The sequence below is a fragment of the Megalobrama amblycephala genome, linkage group LG17 (genome assembly GCF_018812025.1).
Source record: "Megalobrama amblycephala isolate DHTTF-2021 linkage group LG17, ASM1881202v1, whole genome shotgun sequence".
In the NCBI taxonomy this organism is placed as follows: domain Eukaryota; kingdom Metazoa; phylum Chordata; class Actinopteri; order Cypriniformes; family Xenocyprididae; genus Megalobrama; species Megalobrama amblycephala.
Genome location: NC_063060.1, coordinates 17,297,413 through 17,322,551, shown reverse-complemented (window position 1 = coordinate 17,322,551; position 25,139 = coordinate 17,297,413). Strand labels below are relative to the sequence as shown.

The 25,139-nt window shown below is 35.8% G+C and overlaps 1 protein-coding gene across 2 annotated transcripts; it reads left to right on the top strand.

Moving 5' to 3' along the window:
- The first annotated feature begins 971 nt into the window (after positions 1-971).
- On the top strand, positions 972-24,480 carry tbl1xr1b (TBL1X/Y related 1b). Of its 2 annotated transcripts, none has more exons than XM_048163065.1 (16): positions 972-1,544; positions 4,264-4,328; positions 9,752-9,852; positions 12,075-12,220; positions 12,315-12,525; positions 12,805-12,937; positions 13,051-13,192; positions 13,327-13,390; positions 13,472-13,569; positions 13,645-13,705; positions 14,341-14,462; positions 17,902-17,976; positions 18,092-18,219; positions 18,372-18,537; positions 19,557-19,658; positions 22,255-24,480. In XM_048163065.1, exons 3-16 carry the CDS (start codon positions 9,795-9,797, stop codon positions 22,279-22,281), a joined length of 1,533 nt encoding a protein of 510 aa, XP_048019022.1. In that variant the 5' UTR covers positions 972-1,544; positions 4,264-4,328; positions 9,752-9,794; the 3' UTR covers positions 22,282-24,480. The 2 variants fall into 2 exon arrangements, with proteins under 2 accessions (XP_048019022.1, XP_048019023.1); XM_048163066.1 differs by lacking the exon at positions 972-1,544 and adding an exon at positions 1,566-2,248.
- Positions 24,481-25,139: the final 659 nt, after the last annotated feature.

Below are 25,139 nucleotides of genomic sequence, written 5' to 3'. Positions count from 1 at the left end.
CCAGCAATGACATTTCCTCTCTCAAGATCCATTAATGTACTAAAAACATATTTAAATCAGTTCATATGAGTACAGTCAATATTAATGTCAATATTATAAAGCGACGAGAATATTTTTGGTGTGCCAAAAAAACACTGGCCGATTTCAAAACACTGCTTCAGGAAGCTTCAGAGCATAATGAATCAGCGTGTCGAATCATGATTCGGATTGTGTGTCAAACCGCCAAACTGCTGAAAACACGTGACTCTGGTGCTCCGAACCACTGATTCGACACAAAAGATTCATAACACTCCGAAGCTTAAGGTACACCCTGCGTTATGGGGACAAAAAAAAATGTTTTGGTCTCCATGAGGAAAACAGTTTATCACATACTAAGTTGTTTTTGAAAATCTAAAAATGCAGAAAGTTTTCTGTGAGGGTTGTGTTTAGGGGTAAACGTAAGGTTAGGGGATAGAATATACAGTTTGTACAGTATTAAAACCATTATGTCTATGGAAAGTCCCCATAAAACATGGAAACCCCTGTGTATGATTTTCAATTTTAACATATTTTATTGGCATGATTGTTTATATACAATATAATCATTTGTACTAAATTAAGGTGCTAAGTATTTAATAAATATAAAATATAAGGTTAATATAAAATGGACATTTATGTACATTACATTATGAAGAAAATGTACAATGAGTAGGCTACAAGGCAGTAGCTGGTTTCTGAGGGTGTGCAGCTGAAAAAAGAATTCTGCTGCAAATTGATGGGAAACAGGTCAAATGCTCAATGGGGTGACTGTAAGTCACAAGACTACTGCGATGCTTTTACAATACTTAAGGTAGATTGGAAATAGCAGCGTAATACGCAGACCAATGATGTCAGTCTGTTATTGAATGACTGAGCAGAGGAGATTGTGGGTGTGGCGGAATCGCAGGCAGTGCCCAGCCAGGCAAAATACACTTCTGTATCAGCGATGGGGGTTGGGCGTTCAACTGTTGTTTATCATTAGTCCGATTTTATGAACCTTAACACAGTTTTGTTATACATTTTTGGAAATAGTTGCTTTTGAAATACAATGCGTAATTCTAATCTCACATGTCTCCAATTATAATTTAATACCCATTTAAGCTAATGTTAGAAAAAACACTTCGCTTTCATAATCATAATCTCACGTTTAAACTAGTTTAACAAAGTTACATAATTTAGATAGAATTGAGGTGTTTTTTTTTTCCTTCAGTTTTTAATTGGAAGGAAGCCCAACGAGACTGATACCTCATTTTCGCCTGGAAAGTCTCCGCCCTACTGCTAGTCTGAGGCCGTCGGCTTCCTCTGAAGCGCTTGGCTGGCCATAAGCTGCTAAATGTTTCTTTTATTCCTTTATATTTCGTACAGACAACAGGAAAATAAATATTATTCGAGGACAGGAGTAACATTGTGGAGTGAAAAGGTCGAGGAATAACCTTCTGCCGGATTTGCGTCGGCGCCCTGGCACATTTGTTCAGTACTTTAGCTCCAGAAGCTAGCGGTTGGTGAGAGTGGACGCATCGACAGGAGTAAGAACAAGCCTCTTATTCGCTCCTTAACACATCCCAGATTCTAGTTATGCACAAACTGACGGTTATAGTCTCCGTTTGCGTTTTAGATAGCTGGAGTGCGATTATAATTCTTTAAAAGTGTTCATTTTGCAGAGTGAAACTGCAGCGCGTGTGACCGCGTGGTGGGGGATGGGAGCTCAGGTTCCTCGCGCCGTGCACGCGAGATGGACGTTGACAACAACTAGCTTGTATTTAACCGACTAGTTAGCTGCGTTGCTATGGAAGCAACCACGTGCTGGAACTAGAATCGCTCATTTTTTGCACTTGTTTGGGGAGTTTGTTGTTTCCGATGACGTTTATCCACGATACGCTTTAGCCGTAAGCTAAAAATCGAATGACATGTAATGGCGCTTCCGGCAGAGTGTTCGCGTGACAGTTGTTACGACGATATTTTTTGCGATTAAAATATGGTTATTAGTATTACATTATGCACTTAATTAATTAATTTCATTGATGTGTTTTGTTAATTACTCTAATTAAATGACGTGTTATAACTACTCTGGAATAGCACGGGTGTATTTACTGGTGAAGACGTGAACAGAGACAAATTGAATGGACCTGTAGAAGAGAATGAACCGAAGTCAATTACAAAATTATGCACATATAACTAGTTTAACCATGAAAATGCATTTGACTACAGCAGATTTCACTCTGTCAAAGAGGTGATGTATTATATTTATCTAATATATTATATGCTGTACAAGAACTTATAGTTTGATTGCATGGTTTCATGATAGCTGATGGTTAAAAGGGGTTTTTGTGTCCACGTTAAGAGCTGCTTTTTATCATATGAACTTGTCTAGGTCTTTCTTAATACACTGTATGACTGCTTTAAATCAGAACAGATTTTAAAACATTAGGCATCATACACTTGCCGACTTTGAGTCCGGGACCCTCATGGGGCCGCAAGGAAAAGTTAAGTGTAATAAATGTACGGTGTAATGCTATAAATAAGATTAAAATAAATAGAAATGTGATTACAAAAAAAGTTAAAAATAAATAAATAAATAAATACACATTTAACAGTACAGCACTATGGATAGAAAAAAAAAAACTTTTTTTTTTTTAAATAAGACATTCAGAATAGATATTTTTTGCAGATTAAATTGCTCTATATTTAAACCAGAAAATAAATAAATATAATATATATATATATATATATATATATATATATATATATATATATATATATATATATATATATATATATATATACACACACACACAAGCAAGCCTCACACAAGGATGATCTTATTTGCAGGTCCAATTCATGAAGCAAAAAAAAATGGGAGCCTTTGCCCATTATACACTAGTTGATATTATATGAAATTTGTCTACTCTGAGTGCAAAAATCTGCAGACTGGCTCTGACTGTTGGCAACTATCGTCGACTTGTCCATGCTGAAAATCAGAGCAAAAATTTCTGCCGGTAATGAAAGAAACCTGAAAGCAAAATGTTGAAGCCTGAAAGCCGAATTTTTTGAATCCGAGCTTTATAATGGCAGTAAGTGTTACTAAACGAGCATGAACTTGATTTTTTTATGGAAAAAAAAATCCATATTTACCAAATTATGAAGTAAAATATCTAGCTTTCACCAGACTGCCTTCCGTTTTCAAGTTACAAAGAAAATGTGTAAACTGGCGTTCGCTTCAGTTACACTTTTTCCGTAAGTTGAATAGGGAAGGCGTAGGACGTAGCATAAGCTTTTTGAACTGCAAGAGTTTTACTTTCTTTTTAAATAGAATACAGAAGGCGGTCTGGCAGAAGCTAGATATTTTACTTCATAACTTGTTAAATATGGATTTTTTTTTTTTTTTTTTTTACACAAACACATTGCTTCACTTCAGAATGCCTTTATTAACCCCCGGAGCTGTGTGGAATATGTTTATGGTGGATGGATTTGGATGGAGACACTTTCTTCAGCTCATACTCATTTGGTAACGCTTACTGCCATTATAAAGCTTGGATGCGTCAGGATATTTATTAATATTTTTCCAATTGTGTTCATCAAAAAATAAAGTCATATACACTTAGGATGGCTTGAGGGTGAGTAATGCTTGGGGTAATTTTTATTTGAAAGTGAACTCATTCTTTAAGGGGACTTTAAAAATGTGGAAATCCAATATGTGCCTGAAATAGCTGGAGGTTTTTCTCTAAAGCGTGATAATGTGTGTAGATGATTTGCCATTTGTTTAAAGCTAACAGTCTGATGATTCTGACTATAAATTACATAATTGCTAGTTGAATTAATATACTTTTTCTTGATGTCAACAAACATTTACACTTGTATTCTGTTAAACTATTCAGTAGCTCCTTACTGCAGTACATATTATCCAGGGGGCAAGGTTGGATGCAGATCCAGGGTGTGGAGATGGGTAGGTCTGTGTTTGGTGTAGGCAATCAGTACTGTGATTGGCATGACCAATAAAATCTTAAGAATCGGCTGCAGGGCAGCATTGGCCTGGCTTCTGACATCACACTTGGATGTGGGCCGGGTGAGCGAGACACTTCTCATATGTAAAGTGGCAGGAGTTGGATCTGGATCCAACCTCACCCCCTGGATCTCGTGTTCTGCAGTGAGGACCATCTCAAACTATTGGCTTAATTATAGAGGGGAAAAAAATAAAAAGGCTGACTGTAAATCTTATGATAACTAATACAGTGTTTTTATCGACAGGCTGATTTGACTGTGCTTCCATGGATGGCAAAAGTATGAGCATCTAATCAACACTTGGTATCATGGTAAGTGAGTGTCACATCCTTAAAAATCATGAAAATGTCTTAAATTTACTTTTCAAAATTTAAAGCAGTATGAAGTCTGAAATATCATTGCATTAAAAAGTAGCTTGCAAAGGCCCTTCACACAGAATAAATTTTTGCGGTTAAAAACATGAGATGCAGGTGAGTAAAGTGGGGAAAAAAGCAAGGTCTAGAGAAGCATTTTTTTTTTTAAAGTTTAACTTTTATTTTAACTTGAGCGCTGAGTTTTTTTTCCCCTTATCTTATTTAATATATACTTCATCTTTCATTTTAAATTCTTATATTTAATCAATAAATTCAGTTAATAATAATAAAACACTGTAGGGCTGTTACAAATGAAATTAAGGGTGCTTTTACATTAGCACTTTTGGTGCGCACCGGGTTCAATTGACGTCAGAGTTCGGTACGTTCGGATGATGTGAACACTGTCTTCTGAACTCGGGTGCGCACCCGCGAACCGTACCCGAGTCCGCTTAAAAAGGGTGTTCTGGGGTGCGGTTTAAGTCAACTCTGGTACGGTTCGCTTCTAATATGAATGCAAACGTACCAAATTGCGGAAGTGAAGCACTATTAATGCCGTATTATTTGATAAAAATTTGTGTTTGTGTGTGTGTTTCACTCACTTTCCCGACGAGCGTGACTGACGTGCTGCAAACAGAGAGCTGTAGCGTAGCTTTTCTCAATTCTGCTCGCCTTCAGCATTCTACATTCGCGGCAGATAGACGCAAGAGCCGTTATGAACAAAACCAGCGGTTCAAAAACAAAAATATAAAAGTGTGGAGAGCAACGTTATGCATTTTGCCGCCTTCTCCTGCGCCATCGTTACTAAGCAACGTAGTAAACAGCTGCTTGTTTGATGACGCAAATGAACCGTGGGTTGGAACCAAATAATATAATGTGAACACAGTCCAGTGGGGGCAGGGGGAGGGGGGAGCAATCGAATTCGGGTTCGGTCCAGGCAATCGAACCAAGTGTGAAAGCATCCTCAATCATTTACACTGGAAAAAGTAGAGCTGCATTAAATAATGTTATGAGATTGTTTAAAATATTTTTTTGACAATACAAATAAGAAATGTTGGGGAAAAAATTATACATTTAAACACAAAAAGCCAGTAGGTTGCGGCAAGTTATTGAGACATTCATTTAAATGATTCGTTTAAATGGCTGATTCACTCAAAAATGCGGTAGTTGTTTATGAATGGGTCATTGAATCTTTGACTCAACCAGTTAGTTCAAAACACTGAATCATTCAGTAATGAAACACGGCTGATTGCTGTGGTTCTGCTCTGATCTTTGTTTGGAACTACTTTTGCTGCTGAAATAGAACAAAAATGGTCAATATTCCATCTATACTGTAAGTGACTTAATATTAACTGCTTGTTTATTGAACTGTTGTATGAAATCAGTCACATTTTCAATTGTGATGGTATTCAGGAAAACAGCACTCTTGGTCGTAGGATGTTGCTTAACTGTATCATTTGTTATTATATATTATATAAATATTAAAACTCCACATTTTGAATTTTTACCACAGTATGTTAACTGAGTTTCTTTTTGTGTGCTGTGCTCATTTGTTTTGATTTCTTATCGAGAGGATGCGCGAGCCTCAACAGCTCAACTTTATGTCAGTAAATTATACATTATTTATTATCCACTATCGATCGCCACTTACACTAAAAAAATGTCATTCTCGCATTTTTGGTGATTCCTTAGTTAATTTTTTGCTGTTTAATCAGGCCACTTGTCCGGTTGGGCAAGTAAAATTCTTTCATTTTCCCCTTTAGAAAATCCACTTGTCCTGGACCATTTGTCGAGCCCTGCCTTCTGTGTGAACCGGATCTATCTGTTGTTGCTGTTGACATTGAGTGCGTTTACATACACATTCTTAAGCCGATTATGCTTAAGCCGACAACGAACGTGGTCATGTAAATGTGGTAACCCGTTTTCTTTTATCGGAGTAAGGTCATAAACGGCTTAAGCATAAACCGGTCGGAACAGGTAGTTTTTTGCCTCTTACACCGATTTCACGCGGCATGTAAACGCATTAACTTGCTTTCTGTTGGCTTATTGAAGTGCGCATATGTGATACGTGACAGAAGTTTTAGTGCAGATTTAAACGCATCCAGACAGAGCGAGCATTTTGCAGGAAAGGAAGAAGGAAATATATTGCAAACGCAGACTCTTTCAAGACCCAGAAATTTGTAAAAATGTGTTCTCATCTCTCTTGCAGCAGAAGTAGAAGTGGTTCAGTCAAAACTCTGCATCTGTAACTGCATGAGACAATAATATGAGCCGTAAGTTTCCCGCTGACATGTTGCAAGCTTTATTTAACATCACAACTGACATAACATATGGAATACTAGGAGTCAGATGGGCGAATGATAATTTTTTGATGTCATTGCAGGGAAATTAATTATTTATTTATTTATTATACCGATTTATTAATAAAGTCATGTAAACGTGGTTTACTTGCGTTGTCAGTTTACTGGTTTGCATGTAAACGGGGACAACTGGTTATTTCAATAAGCTGATATTTGTGAGTTATCAGCTTACTGGTGTGCATGTAAACATGCTCATTAATGATTTTTAGAAATGCGGATCAAATCAAATGTACTAGAGTGGTGTGTGATTAGTATGAGTGTAGGATAAGAGAATTTAATGTAAAGACATTTAGCCATTCTTATCTTATACTGCTAAAGGGTCTTTTCTTTAAGTTGTATAAGCCCATTTTATTTGATTGTAAATAGGCAACCGTTGCACATTCAGGGCTGTTGACACATCGTAAACAACAGGGATTCTTGTCATATGATGGGTTGCTGTAATACGTGAAGGCTTATTAGATTGTGGAGGCGGCTTAAAGACCAAATAAGCAGTTGTAAGAGTACATCTGAAGCATTTCCTCTTGTTAAACGCATGCAGTTCTTCCCACCACAACATCAGTCCTTGCAAGTGTAGCTTCTAACAGTTTTTTCCAGTGGTGAGCAAATGGATGGAAAATTTCTCCGGGGCTCAAAGGGGCTTTTGTGAGAATGTTCAGTCGAGAAGTTTAGGTTCAGTTATCTTTGCTTAAAAACATTGTTCAAGGATACCAAGAGCAGCAGGGTTCGAAAATAACTTTTTACGCTTACTGGCTAGGTGGCTGAAAGAACTGATGAAAAAGGCCAGCCAGTAATTATTATTAGTAACCATTTATTAAGCGATAAGCCTTACATTGTAAGTTGATATGGTGATTTATCTGGGTTTTAATAAGCCCCTGGTCATAGAGCTTTTTAGATTGATGCCGAGGCTTTTTAGGTCAGGTAGAATCTGCTATATCTGACCTAGTTTGGCTATATATATATATATATATATATTAGTGATCGACCGATATTGATTTTTTTTATAACCGATACCGATTATTTGCATGTTTATGTACCTGATAACCGATATGCAGAACCGATATTTATTTACTGTTATACTTCTGTTTTTGACAATTATTACAAGACAAATGAGCTGAACAAACCATTTTATTTATAACAATCACTCCCTTCTTACTTGTCAGTTGGCATTTTATGATCTAAATTTAATCTAACGTTAAATCATGAAATGCCAACTGACAAAGTGCTGTTTGACTATAACTTAATCAACCGCGATCGCGCATGGAGATAATAAATAATTAATTTCCACAAAGCGGTAGGCTTTATCTATATGTGTATTAGCGAAATAATTGTTATGTAGTAAATGATAATATAATCTAGGGTGTTTAAACAAGATAATCTTGTCAAAAGTTTCATTCAGTGGCCGTGCTTAAGCCTCCTGATCATCCGTCAGTTGCAATATGAACGAACTTTTTCTTCTAGACTAATGGTGAGCAAATACAACAGATAGAGAATTAAATTCAGCGCTTTTATTTTCAACATGCACTCATTCATGTCTGTTTTATTTAATTCATGTAAAATTACGTCTTTATTGGGGCAGGACATGACGAATTACACTACGTGACTCAATGAGTTCGTCTCAATTGTTTAGAAACAAGCTGCATAAATGAACTATATCAGGAATTTATGTCTCAGATCTCATTTGTGCATGTCTGTTATGTTAAATAAAGTTGATTAATTAAAGCAAACCAAGTAGAACATATACTTTACCTGTGCACTGAGTTGTTGTTGACTGATCTCCTACGCCCGGGCTGCAATGGCGGAAATCTCAAAACGGCCACAAGATGGCGCCGTAAATCGGCGAATCCGATATTACAAAACCGATACCCGATTATGGAAAAAATGCTTAAATATCGGTAAACAGATACATCGGTCGATCACTAATATATAGCTTTTCGCCTTATCAAAAATTGTTAAAAAGCAGCAGGCCAAATTAAAATCACAAAATTTTAGATAATCAAGAAAATCAAAAATGTGAAAATGCATTCAAACTTACACCACCCCAAAATGAAAATGCTGTCATTTATTACTCACCCTCATGTTGTTCCACACCCATAAGACTTTCATTTATCTTTGGAACACAAATGAAGATCTTTTTGATGACAGATTTCCTTCCGTTGACTGCCTTTGTAACTACCACTTTGACACTTCAAAAACTTCATAAAGAGATCAGAAAACTAATCCATATGAATCGAGCAGTTTAGTCCATATTTTCTGAAGAGAATCGAGGGTGAGGGTGAGTAATTAATGACAGAATTTTCATTTTGGGGTGAACTAACCCTTTAAGTAATGTGCTGAACTTGTTTTTGTTAATGAATGACAGTATAAAGAGAATAGGATTTTAAAATTGTTTTTAGTATTTAATTTTATGAGCTACTATTATTTAAGTTCTGTGTTACAATAACATTCAAAAGTTTGGGTTCGTCAAGATTTTTTTTAAAAATGCTTTTGAAAGACATTGCTCATCTAGGCTGCATTTATTTGACCATAAAGCAAAAACAGTTATATTATGAAATATTATCACAGTTTAAAAATCTATTTAAATCATTTTTAAAATGTGATTTATTCCTGTGATGGCAAAGCTGAATTTTCAGCATCATTACTCCAGTCTTCAGTGTCACATGATCCTTCAGAAATCATTCTAATATGCTGATTTGCTGCTCAAGAAACATTTCTTATTATTATCAATGTTGAAAACACTTGTGCTGCTTAATATTTTTGTGTAAACCATGATAACTTTTTTTCAGGATTCTATGATAAAGTTCAAAAGAACAGCATTTATTGGAAATATATATTTTTTGTAACAATGTAAAAGTCTTTATCATTTTTGTTAAATTTAATAATTCCTTCTGAATAAAAGTGTAATTTCTTTCTTTAAAAAAAAAAAAAAAAAAACTTGAACAGTAGTGTATACTGTCCAGTGATGTTCTGATGCTCTATATGCTGTTTGTGAAGTACAGCAACACAAACATGTCTTTGTTATTCCAGGCTCCACTCTCGCCCTGACCTCTTGGTTCACCCAGGATCCAAAATGAGCATAAGCAGCGATGAGGTCAATTTCCTGGTGTACAGATACCTGCAAGAGTCAGGTGTGTATGTTCATTGTCTGCAGATGACCCTCTTTAATTCAATGAACAGCTCTGTGTAAAATCCTGTTTCAGATTGTATGCAGGGATATTTTTTAGTTCTTTGGAAATAAACATGGCACAGGACAGATCAGTGGTTCATCCACCTAACAACCAGCCATTGCAACATGCTAAAAACATTCAGGACAATAGCAACTCCATAGCAACATCTTGACAGTGTGTTTTAGGAAAACATCATCCATGCTTGTTTAAGGAAGTGTAAAAATGTAATGTAGTTTTATGTGCTGCTCTTGTCATATTGGTAAGTAAACCAATACCAATGGCATTTATAAAATCTATTAATTATTTAACATACACAAATGTGCATTTAAGCATTTGAAACTCTTATTTTAACATAATTTATAAACTATTATAGTTTTTAATATTTTGAGTACTAATTGTAGTAAAGGTTTTAGTAATTTTGTTGTTTTTGTCATTTTTATTAGTTTTTGTTTTAATGTGTATGTAGATTTTATTAGTTTTAGTTAATTTAGTACTTCAAGTTAAACTTTTTGCCTTGGGAACTAGCTGAATTAAAGGTTTTTTTTTTTTTTTTTATGTTTTTACTTATTGATAAGTAAAACTGTGAGCACTTAACTGCTGCCTGCTGAGAAAAAAAAAAGTCTTATTTCACCATTCCTTCATCTATGCTCTCACTATTCCTTAAAGGGTTAGTTCACCCAAAAATAAAAAATGTCATTTATTACTCACCCTCATGTCGTTACACACCCGTTAAGACCTTCATTTATCTTCAGAACACAAATTAAGATATTTTTGATTAAATCCGATGGCTCAGTGAGGCCTCTATTGCCAGCAAGATAATTAACACTTTCAATGCCCAGAAAGCTACTAAAGACTTATTTAAAACGGACTACAGTCGTTCATTCTTAATGTTATGATGGCTGATTTCAAAACACTGCTTCGAAGCTTTACAAATCTTTTGTTTCGAATCAGTGGTTCGGAGCGTGAATCAAACTGCCAAATTCACTTGAACTATTGAAGTTTCGAAACACTTATGACATAACGAAGCCTCGTTTACTGAAATCACGTGACTTTGGCACACCAAACCACTGATTAAACACAAAAGATTCATAAAGCTTCGAAGCTTCATGAAGCAGTGTTTTGAAATCGTCCATCACTAGATATTGTTGAAAAGTCCTTATTTAGTTTTTTTGGTGCACAAAAAGTATTTTCGTTGCTTTATAATATTAAGGTTGAACCACTGTACTCACATGAACTGTACTAAATATGTTTTTAGTACCTTTCTGGGCATCTGAAAGTGTTGACTTGAAAGGCCTCACTGAGCCATCGGATTTCATCAAAATATCTTAATTTGTGTTCTGAAGATGAACGAAGGTGTGAAATGACATCAGGGAGAGTAATATATGACATAATTTTCATTTTTGGGTGAACTAACCCTTTAATCCCTGCATATTCTTGTGCTATCCTGAATGATGGCTGAAATTTTATTTCACCCAAAAATAAAAATGCTGTCATTAATTACTCGCCCTCATGTCGTTCCAAACCCGTAAGACTTTCGTTCATCTTGGAACACAAATAAAGATATTTTTAATGAAATCTGAGAGATTTGTCCCTCCATTGATAGTCTACACAGCTGTCACTTTGACGCTTCAAAAAGTTCATAAAGAGATCAGTTTTGGTAAACAGAAGCTCAAACTTGCTTGACGTGCGAGAATCATTGAGGTTTGTTCTTGTTTTATTTGGCATGTTTGAGCAAATACAGTTGAGCTTCAATTTGCCTTAATTAATGTGTGCATTGATGAACGTTATAAAAGCCTAAATTCAATTTGTTCAGCATATAAAGCGATCGAGTCTCTTCAGAAAATTTGGACCTAACCGCTCAATTCATATGGAATACAATCTCTTTATGAACTTTTTGAACCGTCAAAGTGGTAGTTACATAGACTGTCAATTGAGGGACAGAAATCTCTCAGATTTCATTAAAAATATCTTCATATACTTCATATCTGCTAAAAGAATAAATGTAAATGTAATAACACTCGTTTGAAATCAGACGTTTGTTAGTCGACCAAATTGGGTAGGTATTGCAGAAAGACGTATCAATTATGTAACATTTTTACAATTTCTTCATTGACTTGGTACCTTACTATTCAAAGATACTTGTTTCTAAATGGTAACAAGAACGGTCTTCCTTTCCCTTGCAGGCTTCTCCCACTCAGCGTTCACCTTTGGCATAGAGAGCCACATCAGCCAGTCCAACATCAACGGAGCTCTGGTGCCCCCTGCTGCCCTCATCTCCATCATTCAGAAAGGCCTGCAGTATGTGGAGGCTGAAGTCAGCATCAATGAGGTCAGCGCTGGTACCAGTACCAGATATGGATATTTCTCAGCTTCCCCATTATACATACGAAAAAATGCTCGATCTGACATTATTTTGCTCTCAGGATGGTACGCTGTTTGATGGACGACCGATCGAGTCGCTGTCGTTGATTGATGCAGTGATGCCAGACGTGGTGCAAACGAGGCAGCAGGTGTATAAGGATAAGCTGGCTCAACAGCAAGCTGCTGCCGCCTCCAGTGCCACAACAGCCACTGCTGCCAAGAACGGAGAGAACACAGCTAATGGAGAGGAGAACGGATCTCACACGCTGTCTAGTAAACTCACGCCCTACATATTATGTCAAAACGGAATACTATTAATAAATACTATTAAGACCATAAAACCGCTCGATCTGTGACTGAAATCACAAAAAATTCATCGGGTAACACTTTATTTCGATGGTCCAATTTAGACGTTTTGCCAGCTATAGTAGTAATACTCAGAGTATTAGTGGACTGTCTGCTTAATATCTGCTATCACTTTATTGTGATGATCCCCCAACAGACATTCTACTGACTATGCGCTGAAAATATTTCTGCCTTTTCCTTTGACAGACCACCACTCAGACATGATGGAGGTGGACAGGGCAGTGGAGATCCCAGCCAGTAAAGCCATGGTGCTGCGGGGCCACGAGTCTGAGGTCTTCATCTGTGCTTGGAACCCTGTCAGCGATCTGCTGGCCTCTGGGTCCGTATCAAGCTAAAGCCATTGTTTACTTTCTAAACCTGTGAATTTTGAACGTCTCGACATAATACTTTTCAAATGGGTTGATTCTCTCTGTGTTTGCTTGTTGCCATCAGCTCTGGAGACTCGACTGCACGGATCTGGAACCTGAGTGAGAGCAGCGCGGGAGGATCCACTCAGCTGGTGCTGCGCCACTGCATTCGGGAGGGGGGGCAGGATGTACCCAGTAACAAAGACGTCACCTCACTGGACTGGAATGTGAGTGCTGGGACTAGAGCTTATGAATCATAGTAACCCTGCTTGCATGGGCCTCTCTCTCCATACATGTATTTCTCACATAATAGACATAACAAATTATTCAAATGAATATTTCTCTCTCTCATGTTGAACAGAGTGAAGGAACACTTCTAGCCACAGGATCCTATGATGGCTTTGCCAGGATATGGACTAAAGATGGTGAGCTTCATTAACTCTATCGCTAAGGTCAATTAAAACTACAAAATCCTGTTTGTCTAATCAGTGTCCCATAACTGGTAGGTAATCTTGCCAGTACACTGGGGCAGCACAAAGGTCCCATATTTGCTCTTAAGTGGAACAAGAAAGGAAATTTTATTCTCAGCGCTGGTGTTGATAAGGTACAGTATAATCTTATCATATTCTGTCATGTGATGGAAGAAGTTAAGATGCTAATGGGAATGTGCACCTTTCAGACCACCATTATTTGGGACGCACACACAGGAGAGGCCAAACAGCAATTTCCATTCCATTCTGGTGAGTAACAAAAATGATCACAAGCAGGACATTCATTATTACACGACGGACCTTGACGTTCTTGCTAATCCAGTTGAGAACTTTAAATACACTCATTAATTCAGATTAATAAAAGTATACATGACAGGATTTCCATATTATTTGTAAACAGTAAACTCAGCTTTTGAGAGGAGAAATGTCAAATGCTGCCAGAAAACTCAACAATTTGAGTGAAGAAGAGAGCGTTTCATTCTTACCTTTTATAGTCTGAAATGTCCATTCAGTATAAACCCAATAGTACAGTCCGCAATACGAGGATGCTCAATGCTAGAGCTTATGTAAACAGGTCGCGTGCTGTGTTTATTCAACCAATAACACTGACACCGCAAATATGCAGATAAGAACGTTGACCCTCGGTTTAGGACTGTACATTGTGAAACTTCATCTTATGAATACCCAGGATTAATTGTTAACCCTGGGTAAATTGGGAGAAATCTGAAACGTGAAGCAAAATAATGAACAAGGGGTTTAGAATGACCCTGGGTTAACTATTTCAAGTGTGAAGAGCCTTCATGTTATCCAAATGTGTTAGTTGTACGTAAGCTCATTTCAAAAGAATCATTAAGAATGATGTGGTTTTCATTTGTCACCCGCAGCTCCGGCTCTGGACGTGGACTGGCAGAGCAACAACACGTTTGCCTCCTGCAGCACGGACATGTGCATTCATGTGTGTAAATTGGGCCAGGACAGACCAGTCAAAACATTCCAGGGCCACACAGTAAGCCACTTGCATCAGATATTCTACTATTACCAATAGAGTGTGTTTATCAATATCTACTTATTTTACTTTTTGCATTGACATGCAATTTACTTTTTGCAAAAGTGACATTTTAACCCTATAAAGCCTGACATATGAAATAAGTCAGAAAAACTAAATGTTTTGACATCAAACTATTGAATCTTTAGCAAAAATGCATGTTATTGCATCATATTTTAAACATTTATATTGATTTTCCTTTTTTTCGTAACCCTTTAAAACCGCATGGAGCACCTGCGCTCCCATTTGTGTGTGTCTGTTAAAGAGCCAATAAAAACTGAACCCATAGAGGTAGCACAAAAATTCGTTTTGCATACAAATCCAGAGACTTTACAAGTTCAGATCAAGCCTCCAACATGCTTCTGTTGCATTGTTTTCACCCTCTAATGAGCCTGAGCAATATGTGTTTACAACAAAAACAGCACAGCCGCTAACTGAGTACAAATATGTAGATTTCACATACTCATAACTTCATGAAAAATGCACAGATCATAGAAAATTATATAGATATTACTCATGGAATGATGTAACATACTTGGCTAAAAACATGTCTCTCATCTCTCCGGGATGCAGTGTGTATCCAATGGTCCCGGAACCAAAATGGGAATCATCTTAAAGCTTAGAAACTCAGCTTTTTAATGCATCTAACCAGTTTGAAAAACTCCTAACGAGTGCTGAGAAGTGCGTCTAAACCAGAGTTTACTGCCTGTGGGTGCCATTTAGCTGCGAAAAAAATGAATAACACTTTATTCAACTATACTTTATGCTATCACCACAAAATTTGAACCAGATGTAGGAGAGCATCACCAAAAAAGAATTTTTCTCCGATCTTATTGCCTTCCTTTTTCCATGTCAAATAAAAAATAAAAAAAATTATAAAAAAAATTATATATATTTGTCTTTTATCAGCAGTTTCTCAGCATGAAAATGTCCAAATGTAAGTGATTTATATTTTCTAAAAATGTAAAAAGTGTTTTATCAAATGATACCTACCTTTTGACTCTCCGCTACAGTTACAGTTGCTACAGTTTTGGAATTATAAGTCTTTACTTTTGTGTATGTCACTCAGAGAGAAAAAAAAAAAAAACTCTAAAAAGGGTATATATATACCTATTTATACATTGTGAATAAATAAAATTATGGTGGAAAAAACTTAGAGCAGGCTGCACAATTCTGGATAAATTGAGACTCACGATTTTTATTTTATTTTATTTTTTTCCGAAATGGAGTTCATGATTCTCCCACAATTCTTAAGAAAAACATTAGACAACTAAACAAAATGATATTTAATTTACTAGAGGTTCTGACAAAATGTTCATTGCTTACGGCTATTTAAAAAATATATTACTTTGAATGAAATAATTAAAAAATAATGGTGAAAGTGAAATATTGAACATGACATGTAGCAAAGTATGGCGTCTCATACTTGAAATTTGTGCTCTACATTTCACCCATCCAAGTGCACACACACACAGCAGTGAGTATTGAACACACCCAGAGCAGTGGGCACCCGTTTTTGCTGTGGTGCCCGGGAGCGATTGGGGGTTAAGTGCACTGCTTAAGGGCACCTCAGTTGTGGGTAATGAGAGTGGAAGAGAGTGCTGTTCATTCCCCCACCTACATTTCCTGCCTGTACTGATGGTGCGTTCGAGTCCACCTGTCAAGTTCGTATTTACAAGATGGGAAGTTGTGTTTATGACAGCTGGTGCATTCAAGTCACTTTCATCAGAGTAAGATGGCGGTGTACCTTCTCTTAATTAATTACACAAAAATATAGCACTTCTACTTCTAGTAAATGAAAAACAAAGAATATTTTATGTTTAATTAATTTATGAAGCCACTGTTAAACTTTTATCATTACATACAAAACATACATACAAAATACATTATTTTGTTACCATATTTTGTGCAGGCAATTAGCTTACTCCATTGTAAGTAAAAAAGCCTGACAATGTGATTGCTAAATACCTACCCAGTATATACCTAGTATTGTGGTTTTCTGCCATGATTCTCACTGACATGCTCCCAACTCGTACAGATCAGGGCTGAACTTCCCATTCGTATTTACGACACTGTGGTGGCGTTCGTGTCCTTCAGCTTGTAAATACAATCTTAGCAAAATGACTTGAACACACCATGAGACATGAACCCATGACCAAGTCTGACTCTCTAAGCATTAGGCCACAACTTAACCCCCCCCCCCCTTCTTTTTTTTACTTTTTTTTTTTATTTTATTTTTTTTTTTATGGAGGAGTCAGTGTCTCATTCATAAAGACTTGTTTCGTTATTGGAGGAATCGGTGAATTAATCACTTGAATGTATGATTCAATTATTTTTTTTAAACAGTTATTTGTCACCACCTTTTGGCTAAAGAGAGAAACTGCAAAATACACACAAGTGTCTCTATTTTGACATGTTTTTACCCAAACTACAAACTTTTGTCCCAATACACGTTTATCCCCCGTTACTTAAATTTTGTAACGCATAAATATTCATGATGTGTGGTTGAAAAGACTGTTAGTGAGGCTGCCTCATGCTGTACATTTATGGCAGCTGCTCTCTCTGGATCAGCGGCAGCACGATTGCTGATTTGAATGTTGCAGTTTGATAATCGTAGTTTCAAAGGTTAACCTAAGTCAGCATCAGCGATGGGCAGCGACAAAACACGCCTTCATGCTCCACTGATGCTTGTAATGTGAAACACGCATAACAGACATAGGGGAATCATTGTCATTTAGTAATAAGATGGCGTGGGTGTTTGAATCAAGATCGCAATCTTTTAATGATTTACTGCGCAGCTCTACTGCATAGATAAAAATACACATCTGTTCCTTTTAAATATATTTTTAATTTAATTTTTTTTTTTTTAGTTTTTTTTTTTTTTTAGTTTTTAATTTTTAATTTATTTAATTTAGAAATTAAAATGGTTTGAGGAACAATTATATTATGGTTGAAATAATATATCATAAAATGCATTACTATGATGATTAAAGTAAATGTACCTCAAATACCTGTTGTATCATAATTAATGCACATTTTCAATAGATTTTCTAAAGTATGAAATATTACATAAATGATTATTGGATATAACGTTTTTTTGTTTTGTTTTTTAAATATTTTTGAAAGATCTCTCTTATGCTCACTGAGGCAGTTTATCTGATCAGAAATACAGTAAAAACAGTAATATTGTAAAATATTATTACAATGTAGAAATACTGTTTTCTAATGCATTATTTTGTTAAATGTAATTTGATGACACAGAGGTGGGAATTATATTAAAAGCCCTTTTTTTTCTGAAGCACACAGATAAGCTATGCATCAAATATTATAGATGCAGCATTATAGAGCTAAGCATGCTTAACTGATTACATCACTGATGATTTGAACTCCTTATCCTCAGAATGAAGTCAATGCAATCAAATGGGATCCAACAGGGAATCTCTTGGCCTCCTGCTCTGATGACATGACGCTAAAAGTGAGCTACCAACAACCTGCCATCAATCTCTCTGATTTGGCTCTTTTCTGTTGTGCTTGCATTGTCAATTGGGAGTGTGTATTATATCAATGTTGTGTTTTATATTGAACATTAGCTTTGGAGCATGAAACAGGACACATGTGTTCATGACCTGCAAGCCCACAATAAGGAGATCTACACCATCAAATGGAGCCCTACTGGCCCTGGAACCAACAACCCCAATGCCAACCTCATGCTGGCCAGGTGCATAAAACTAGCCACCATCAGTCCTTTTTTTTTTTTTTAAGATAATTGGCTACATTTAAAATCCGTCTCCATTTTCAGAAGTTTATATGTGTTTTATGTCTATATGTATTTGTACACGTTGAGCAGTTATTTTTCTTTTCTGCCTAAAGCGCGTCGTTTGATTCAACGGTGCGTCTGTGGGATGCAGAGCGTGGTGCCTGTATCCACACGCTGACCAAACACCAGGAGCCCGTCTACAGTGTGGCATTCAGCCCAGATGGGCGGCACCTGGCCAGCGGGTCCTTCGACAAGTGTGTCCATATCTGGAACACGCAGGTACTATAGGCTGTTTATCGAACTGTTACTCATTTATTTTTCACATGAGATTAATAAAATATAGATTTTTTTTTTTGGACACAATTTCTTTGGCCATCTGGTGTGTGAAGACTTTTTTTAAATATATATTTTTAAATGAGGTCTCATTAAGGCTGTATTTATTTGACCAAAAATACACCAAATATTTCACAATATTATTATTAAAAATACTACATTTAATGCTATATATTTAAAAATACTATATTTAAAACATAATTTATTCTTGTGATGCAAAGTTGAATTTTCAGCATCATTACTCCAGTCTTCAGTGTCACATGATCCTTCAGAAATCATTCTAATATATGGATTCGATGCTCAAGAAACATTTATTATTGCACTGCTGAATATATTTTATTTTTTGTGGAAACCATGACTTTTTTTCTGCATTCTTTGAACAGAAATTTCAAAAAAGAGCATTTATTTGAAATAGGAAATTTTTCAACATTATGAATGTTTACTGTTACTTTTGATCAATTCGTTCCCTCTGAGACTTATTTTCATGAAACATTATAATATACAAAATGAAAATGGATATTCATTTAGAAATTTGCTAAAGATAACATTTAACAGTTAGTGTTAGGGACAAAAGGTGTAAAGGCTATCCGCCCAGGTTTTCCTTCACAATCTATTTTTTTTTGTTTACATTTTAGTTTTATATAAAAATCTATATTTAATATTTTTTTTAATACATTTAGCATTCTTTAAATTTTCCAAATAGCAACTTCAGGTTATCAGTTTACATCCTATGTAGGCACATATTTAAATTTGTCTACAAAATAATTTCAGATGTTTAGGCATAAGACTAGTCAATCAAGTGTGTTCAAACTATTTGTTGATATTTACTTACAGCTTCAGACTTACATTAATTGTCCATTGCAAATACAGTTTTGAGGTTCTGGCCTGGCTGATATATTGATCCGTCACTATGCTGCATTGCCTGACTGGTGTTCCTAACGTGAGCCTCAAATTCTGCCCTACAGAGTGGTGCTTTAGTCAACAGCTACAGAGGGACGGGCGGCATTTTTGAAGTATGCTGGAACTCCACTGGGGACAAAGTGGGCGCAAGTGCATCAGATGGATCGGTGAGTTTCTGTTTTGCAAAGCAAATGTGCAAAGAGTTGCATGAACCTATTAATTTTACTATTCATAATCATATTACTATGAAGATGCAGCATGTGCTGAATCTGTTTTAAAAGCCATTATAGTTTAGTAGAGCTCCACAATTAATTGAAGTTAAACAGAAATCATGATATGGTTTAGTGCGATTTATAAAATCACAAAGGTTGTGATTTAATTAAATTGATATATGCGTATTTCAGTGTTTTCTTACTCATGAACGGCTCATTATCCACCAGTTTTTTTTTCCAGTGTTTTATGAGCAGCTAATTTCACAGTAAATGCAGCTCCACACGAACTCATCTCTTCATCTGCTCTGAGTCTGCTCATCTGCTTAAAACGTGAATTTGTGCCAACCATCTTCCCCGTACCAACAAATGAGAAGATTTAAGGACTCGCTCCAGTTTTCCATCAAAATAAGATGATGATTTAAAGTTTGAGAATTAAGAAATTGAGGCAGCCAATACATTTTAGTATTGTAATTTTACAGTTGTAATGTGTTACAAAAAAAAAAAAAGTTAAGTTAAAGGGGTCATGACTTTTTTTTTTTTTTATATGTTCCTTATAGTTCACTTATAATGTTAAAGGGTTAGTCTCATGCCGTTCCACACCCGTAAGACCTTCATTAATCTTCGGAACACAAATTCAGATATTTTTGTTGAAATCCGATGGCTTCGTGAGGCCTGCATAGGGAGCAATGACACTTTCTCTCTCAAGACCCATTAATGCACTAAAAACATATTTAAATCAGTTCATGTGAGTACAGTGGTTCAATATTAATATTATAAAGCAACAAATTAACAAATTATATAGTGATGGCCGATTTCAAAACACTGCTTCAGGAAGCTTCGGAGCATAATGAATCAGCATGTCGAATCCGCGATTCGGAGCGCCAAAGTCACGATTCCAGCAGTTTGGCGGTTTGACACGCGATCTGAATCATAATTCGACACAGAACAATCATAATGCTCCGAAGCTTCCTGAAGCAGTGTTTTGAAATCGGCCATCACTATATAAGTCGTTATTTTTTTTTATTTTTTTGGCGCACCAAAAATATTCTCGTCACTTTATAATATTAATATTGAACCACTGTACTCACATGAACCGATTTAAACATGTTTTTAGTACATTAATGGATCTTGAGAGAGGAAATGTCATTGCTGGCTATGGAGTCCTCACTGAGCCATTGAATTTCAACAAAAATATCTTAATTTGTGTTCCGAAGATGAACGAAGGTCTTACGGGTGTGGAACGGTATGAGGGCGAGTAATAAATGACATTATTTTCATTTTTGGGTGAACTAACCCTTTAATAATTTTTTTTTTTTTTTTTTTTTTTTTTACAAAAAACTAAAAATAAATAATATAAAATGTATAAACAAATATGCAAATGCTGAAAAACTATTATTTTCAACCTTCATCCTGACCCTCTGTCTGAAATGATCGGTTTTTAAGGGGCAGCTCCTTTTAACACTATCAATGCCCACTCGCTATTGCACATGAGTGTTTCGAAAACATTATCCACAAAGCATTATGAAATTATGATTTGTGATGCAGCTGCTGTCAAATTCCATACATTTGGCTGCTTCTTCTTTCAACAAAAGTTTCTTTATGAACTCTCCATTACACTGTGGCTCATTTACAAAACAAAATGTTCAGAATAAACATATAATCCTCCTACATAGTCCAGGACACCATTAAAATAAACCATACACAAATAAACCATATGGAGGCAGGCATATGCAAATGTATTTGCCTTTGTTACATCACAGATCCCGCAATATAAAAACGAGCTGTTTTTGGAATTTAATTAAATAAATGCTTTGTTTATAGTGAGGAAAACATTTGAAGCTATGAAACTTGAAGGATGTCTTAATGGTACAAACACTACTTATGTCAAAAGGTCAAGGCAAATTTGATTTCTCATATCATGAGCCCTTTAAATACTAATTTTAATTTACATAGAAATTTTACAATCGCAATATTTCATATTTCATTTTTAGATATTTTCATTTAATAATAATAATAATTAATTGTTTTATTATTGTTGTTGTTGTTTTATTATGGAAGCTTGTTTCCGCCATGAAATAAAAATAAAAAAGGTACTTTTTTTCTCGCAATTGTGAGATCTAGATCTATGTTTCTACTTTTTTTGTTTTTCCAGAATTTCGAGATATAAAGTCAATTGTGTGATATAAAGTCAGAATTGCGAGGAAAAAAAAGTCAGAATTGTTTAAATCTCGCAATTCTTTTTATCTGAGAAAGTCATAATTGCGAGTTATAAAGTCAGGGAAAAAAAGTCAGAATTGTGACTTTATATCACACAATTCTAAATTTATAACACTCAATTTTGACTTAATAATAACTCGCAAGTACCTCTTTAAAAAAAAAAAAAAAAAAAAATTAGTGACAAACAAGCTTCCATATTTTATAGCCAGAATGATACATAATCACAACATTTTGGCCAAATTGTGCAGTCTTCATTTTTTGGAGGTTTAACATTTACTGTAAGGATTAATGTCACTGCCCATTGGTCATAACAAATTTTTTTTTCCCAACTCAGGTTTGTGTATTAGACCTAAGGAAATGACACTGCCGCCGGGAAGCCATGGACCGACTATGAATGTGTGCATAGCCAAATTTACTGACTGTCCCTGGCCCATCATCCACTGCTGTAGTCCACGCGTGAGGTGCCAGACCACAGCCCAGACCAGCAGTCCCTCAGCTCCATCACAACACGGACCTGTGACTCTTAAGACACACACAAAATCAGCGTGCTCAAGGACTGTTATATACAGAGACGCTCAAGACATGAGAAATACACCGCATGTGCACACACACACACACACACACCCCTCATTAGTTCCTGTGTTCATCATTCCAAACCCAGAGGGCTGAGGTCCACGGCGCTGTCGTGTGCATATTGTACACGTCCAGCGCTCCAACAATGGTTTATGCGTAACTGCATGAGCTAAAGAGCAGAATAATGCCAACTCGTGGCTGTATGAAATTGACAATTCAGAGTATTGGCACTGTATGTTTAGTGGCTTTGCGACTTTGGAACTGTTCTCCAAAAAATGCTCAAGGAATTTTTTTTTTTTTTTTTTTTGCCAAACTTTGAGAGATAATTTGATTCTTTTTAAGAGTTATATGAGTACAGAAAGCCTATTAAATTACTCAACTATATTTTCTAACACAAATGCCCTGTGTTATTTTGTACAACCTATGCAACTTTGTGGTAAGACAAAACTGAACTCGCAGTGCATGAATGGCGGGCATTGTTATTCATTCTAGCTATCAGGTTATTCATTCCTTTTCTTTTGATTCCAATGATTATCCTTTCACCTTCCTCCTAGATGATATTTAACATCACTTAATGTTTGACAGATTTGTTCCTCCGATTTGATGTTCTTTCTTTAGTGCTTTTTACTGCTGTCATTTCCTGCTTTTTCTATAGAGGTTTTGACACTTTTAGTGCTTGGTGTGTGTGTGTGTGTGTGACTGTGACTGTAACAGCCATAGTCTATGGCTTCATGTGAGTTACAGAATTATGGGTCGGTGTGGTTTTTATCCAGTTTGTCAGTCAGCAGGGAAGTGGACAAGCTTTTTGATTCATCCAATTTGATAGTCCAAAGTCAGGTTGAGGTGGTGATGTTTTGCTAACAATTTTTGCTCGTTTGTAAAATGACATTATTGTGCAGTGAAGGTAATGGGTATAAACGCAGAAACTGATGTAGAAAAACGTAAATGTGTCCACGGGGATGCTCCTGTTATAAAGGATGTATTTTAACGCAAACTCCGTTAACATTATGGACTTCTTGCGACATGGTTTTGTCAGGGTAACGGCACATTGATTTAGAGTTTGCTAGACGCTGTCACGTGTCTTTATAAAATACCATTAGACAGTCATAGTCCAGAGAAGCAGCTTTTACCCAGCACACTCATGTCACCTCTCAGCACTTTAGACCTACTCCCATGAAATCCAATGAGCACTTAAAAACATCTTTTATCTTTTGGACTGAAAGTACTTGAGTGACATTAAACATTTACTTGAATGAACCAGATCATTATTAGAGGATGAGGCGGCTGGTTTAAACGTATGTATTTTTTTTTTTTTTTTTTTTTTTTTTTTTTTTATATTAAAATAGTCCAAAATGCTAACAAATGCCTTTCTTTCCCAATAGATCATCTATAATCTGTATCCCCTCCTAAGAATATCCAAATGTTCTGTGTATGAGTATTTTTTTTTTTTTTTTTTTTTGAGAGATGAGTATTTTGAAGCTTGCTCTAATATAATCAAGTAGATTGTACGAAAATGTGCTATTTATTATATTGTCCATGACAGTGGAATGGTATTTTATAATGTTTTAATTTTAAAGAGATATTTTACAGTGTGTGTGTGTGTGTGTGTGTGCAAGCGTTTGCTTCTCTTGGTCCTCAACACCTAGCACTCAGCTTGCTGTGTCCACAACCCTTTGAAATTTTGTACTTTAAAAACTTTTGTAAATCTAAGGTTGCTTTTAGCTCTTAGCAAAAGCACGTACATGGGCATATCAAAACATCTTAGACCATGCAATTACTTGTTCAGTGATTTTTTTTTTTTTTTTTTTTTTTTTTTTTTTCACTTTAGATCATCTTTAATCTACTTTTTCCCTCTTTATCTTTTTTTTTTTTTTTTTCTTATTTTGCTCACTCTCCAGCAGAAATCACTTACTGCAATGTTGATTTGACTATTGTGATTTGAGTCCGATCAAATGAAAAGTCCAGAATAAAATATATTTTGATAGTAGTGTTTGTGTTCTCTGTCTGTGCTTATGAATCTTTGAATGCAGAAACACTGCCTCCCTGTGTCATCAGGAACATTGCATTTAGAGTCTGCTGTGTGTGATATTCTATGCACACAAGTAACCAAACCAACCAACCCTGAGCAGAGAATTAAAATGTTAAGTTGACACAAATGCACGAAAGCTAAAATGCAGTACTTGGTTGGTCTCCCCAAGCTGTATAAATACTACAAGTTTGCATAAAATCTGATGGTTCTGTTCTTGAGATTGAATGGAAGGAAGAACTGTCTGTATAAAGAGTCATATGATCAGTCATATGTCTGCTTATTTAATTAGTGACCTAGAAATCTGCTTTGTGCATAGAAAAAAACGGGGGTTTCTCAGATGTTTGAGTTTATACTTTAATTTTCCACCAAAAAACCATAAGCAACATTATAATTGTTAGACAGTAATATAATATATTAATAGGCCTAAACTAATATGAATGTCTTGCTCACAGAGGGGGCTGGAACACTAAACGGCACAAGCAAATACAAAGCAGCCACCGATAAAGTCCATTCATTGCTAAAAAAAGGTTACATATCAATGTGTTATTTAATTATTTTACTATTAATTTACTAGTTTGGGAGTAGCTTGGTCAGAATGCACAAAAAAAAGCCTACTT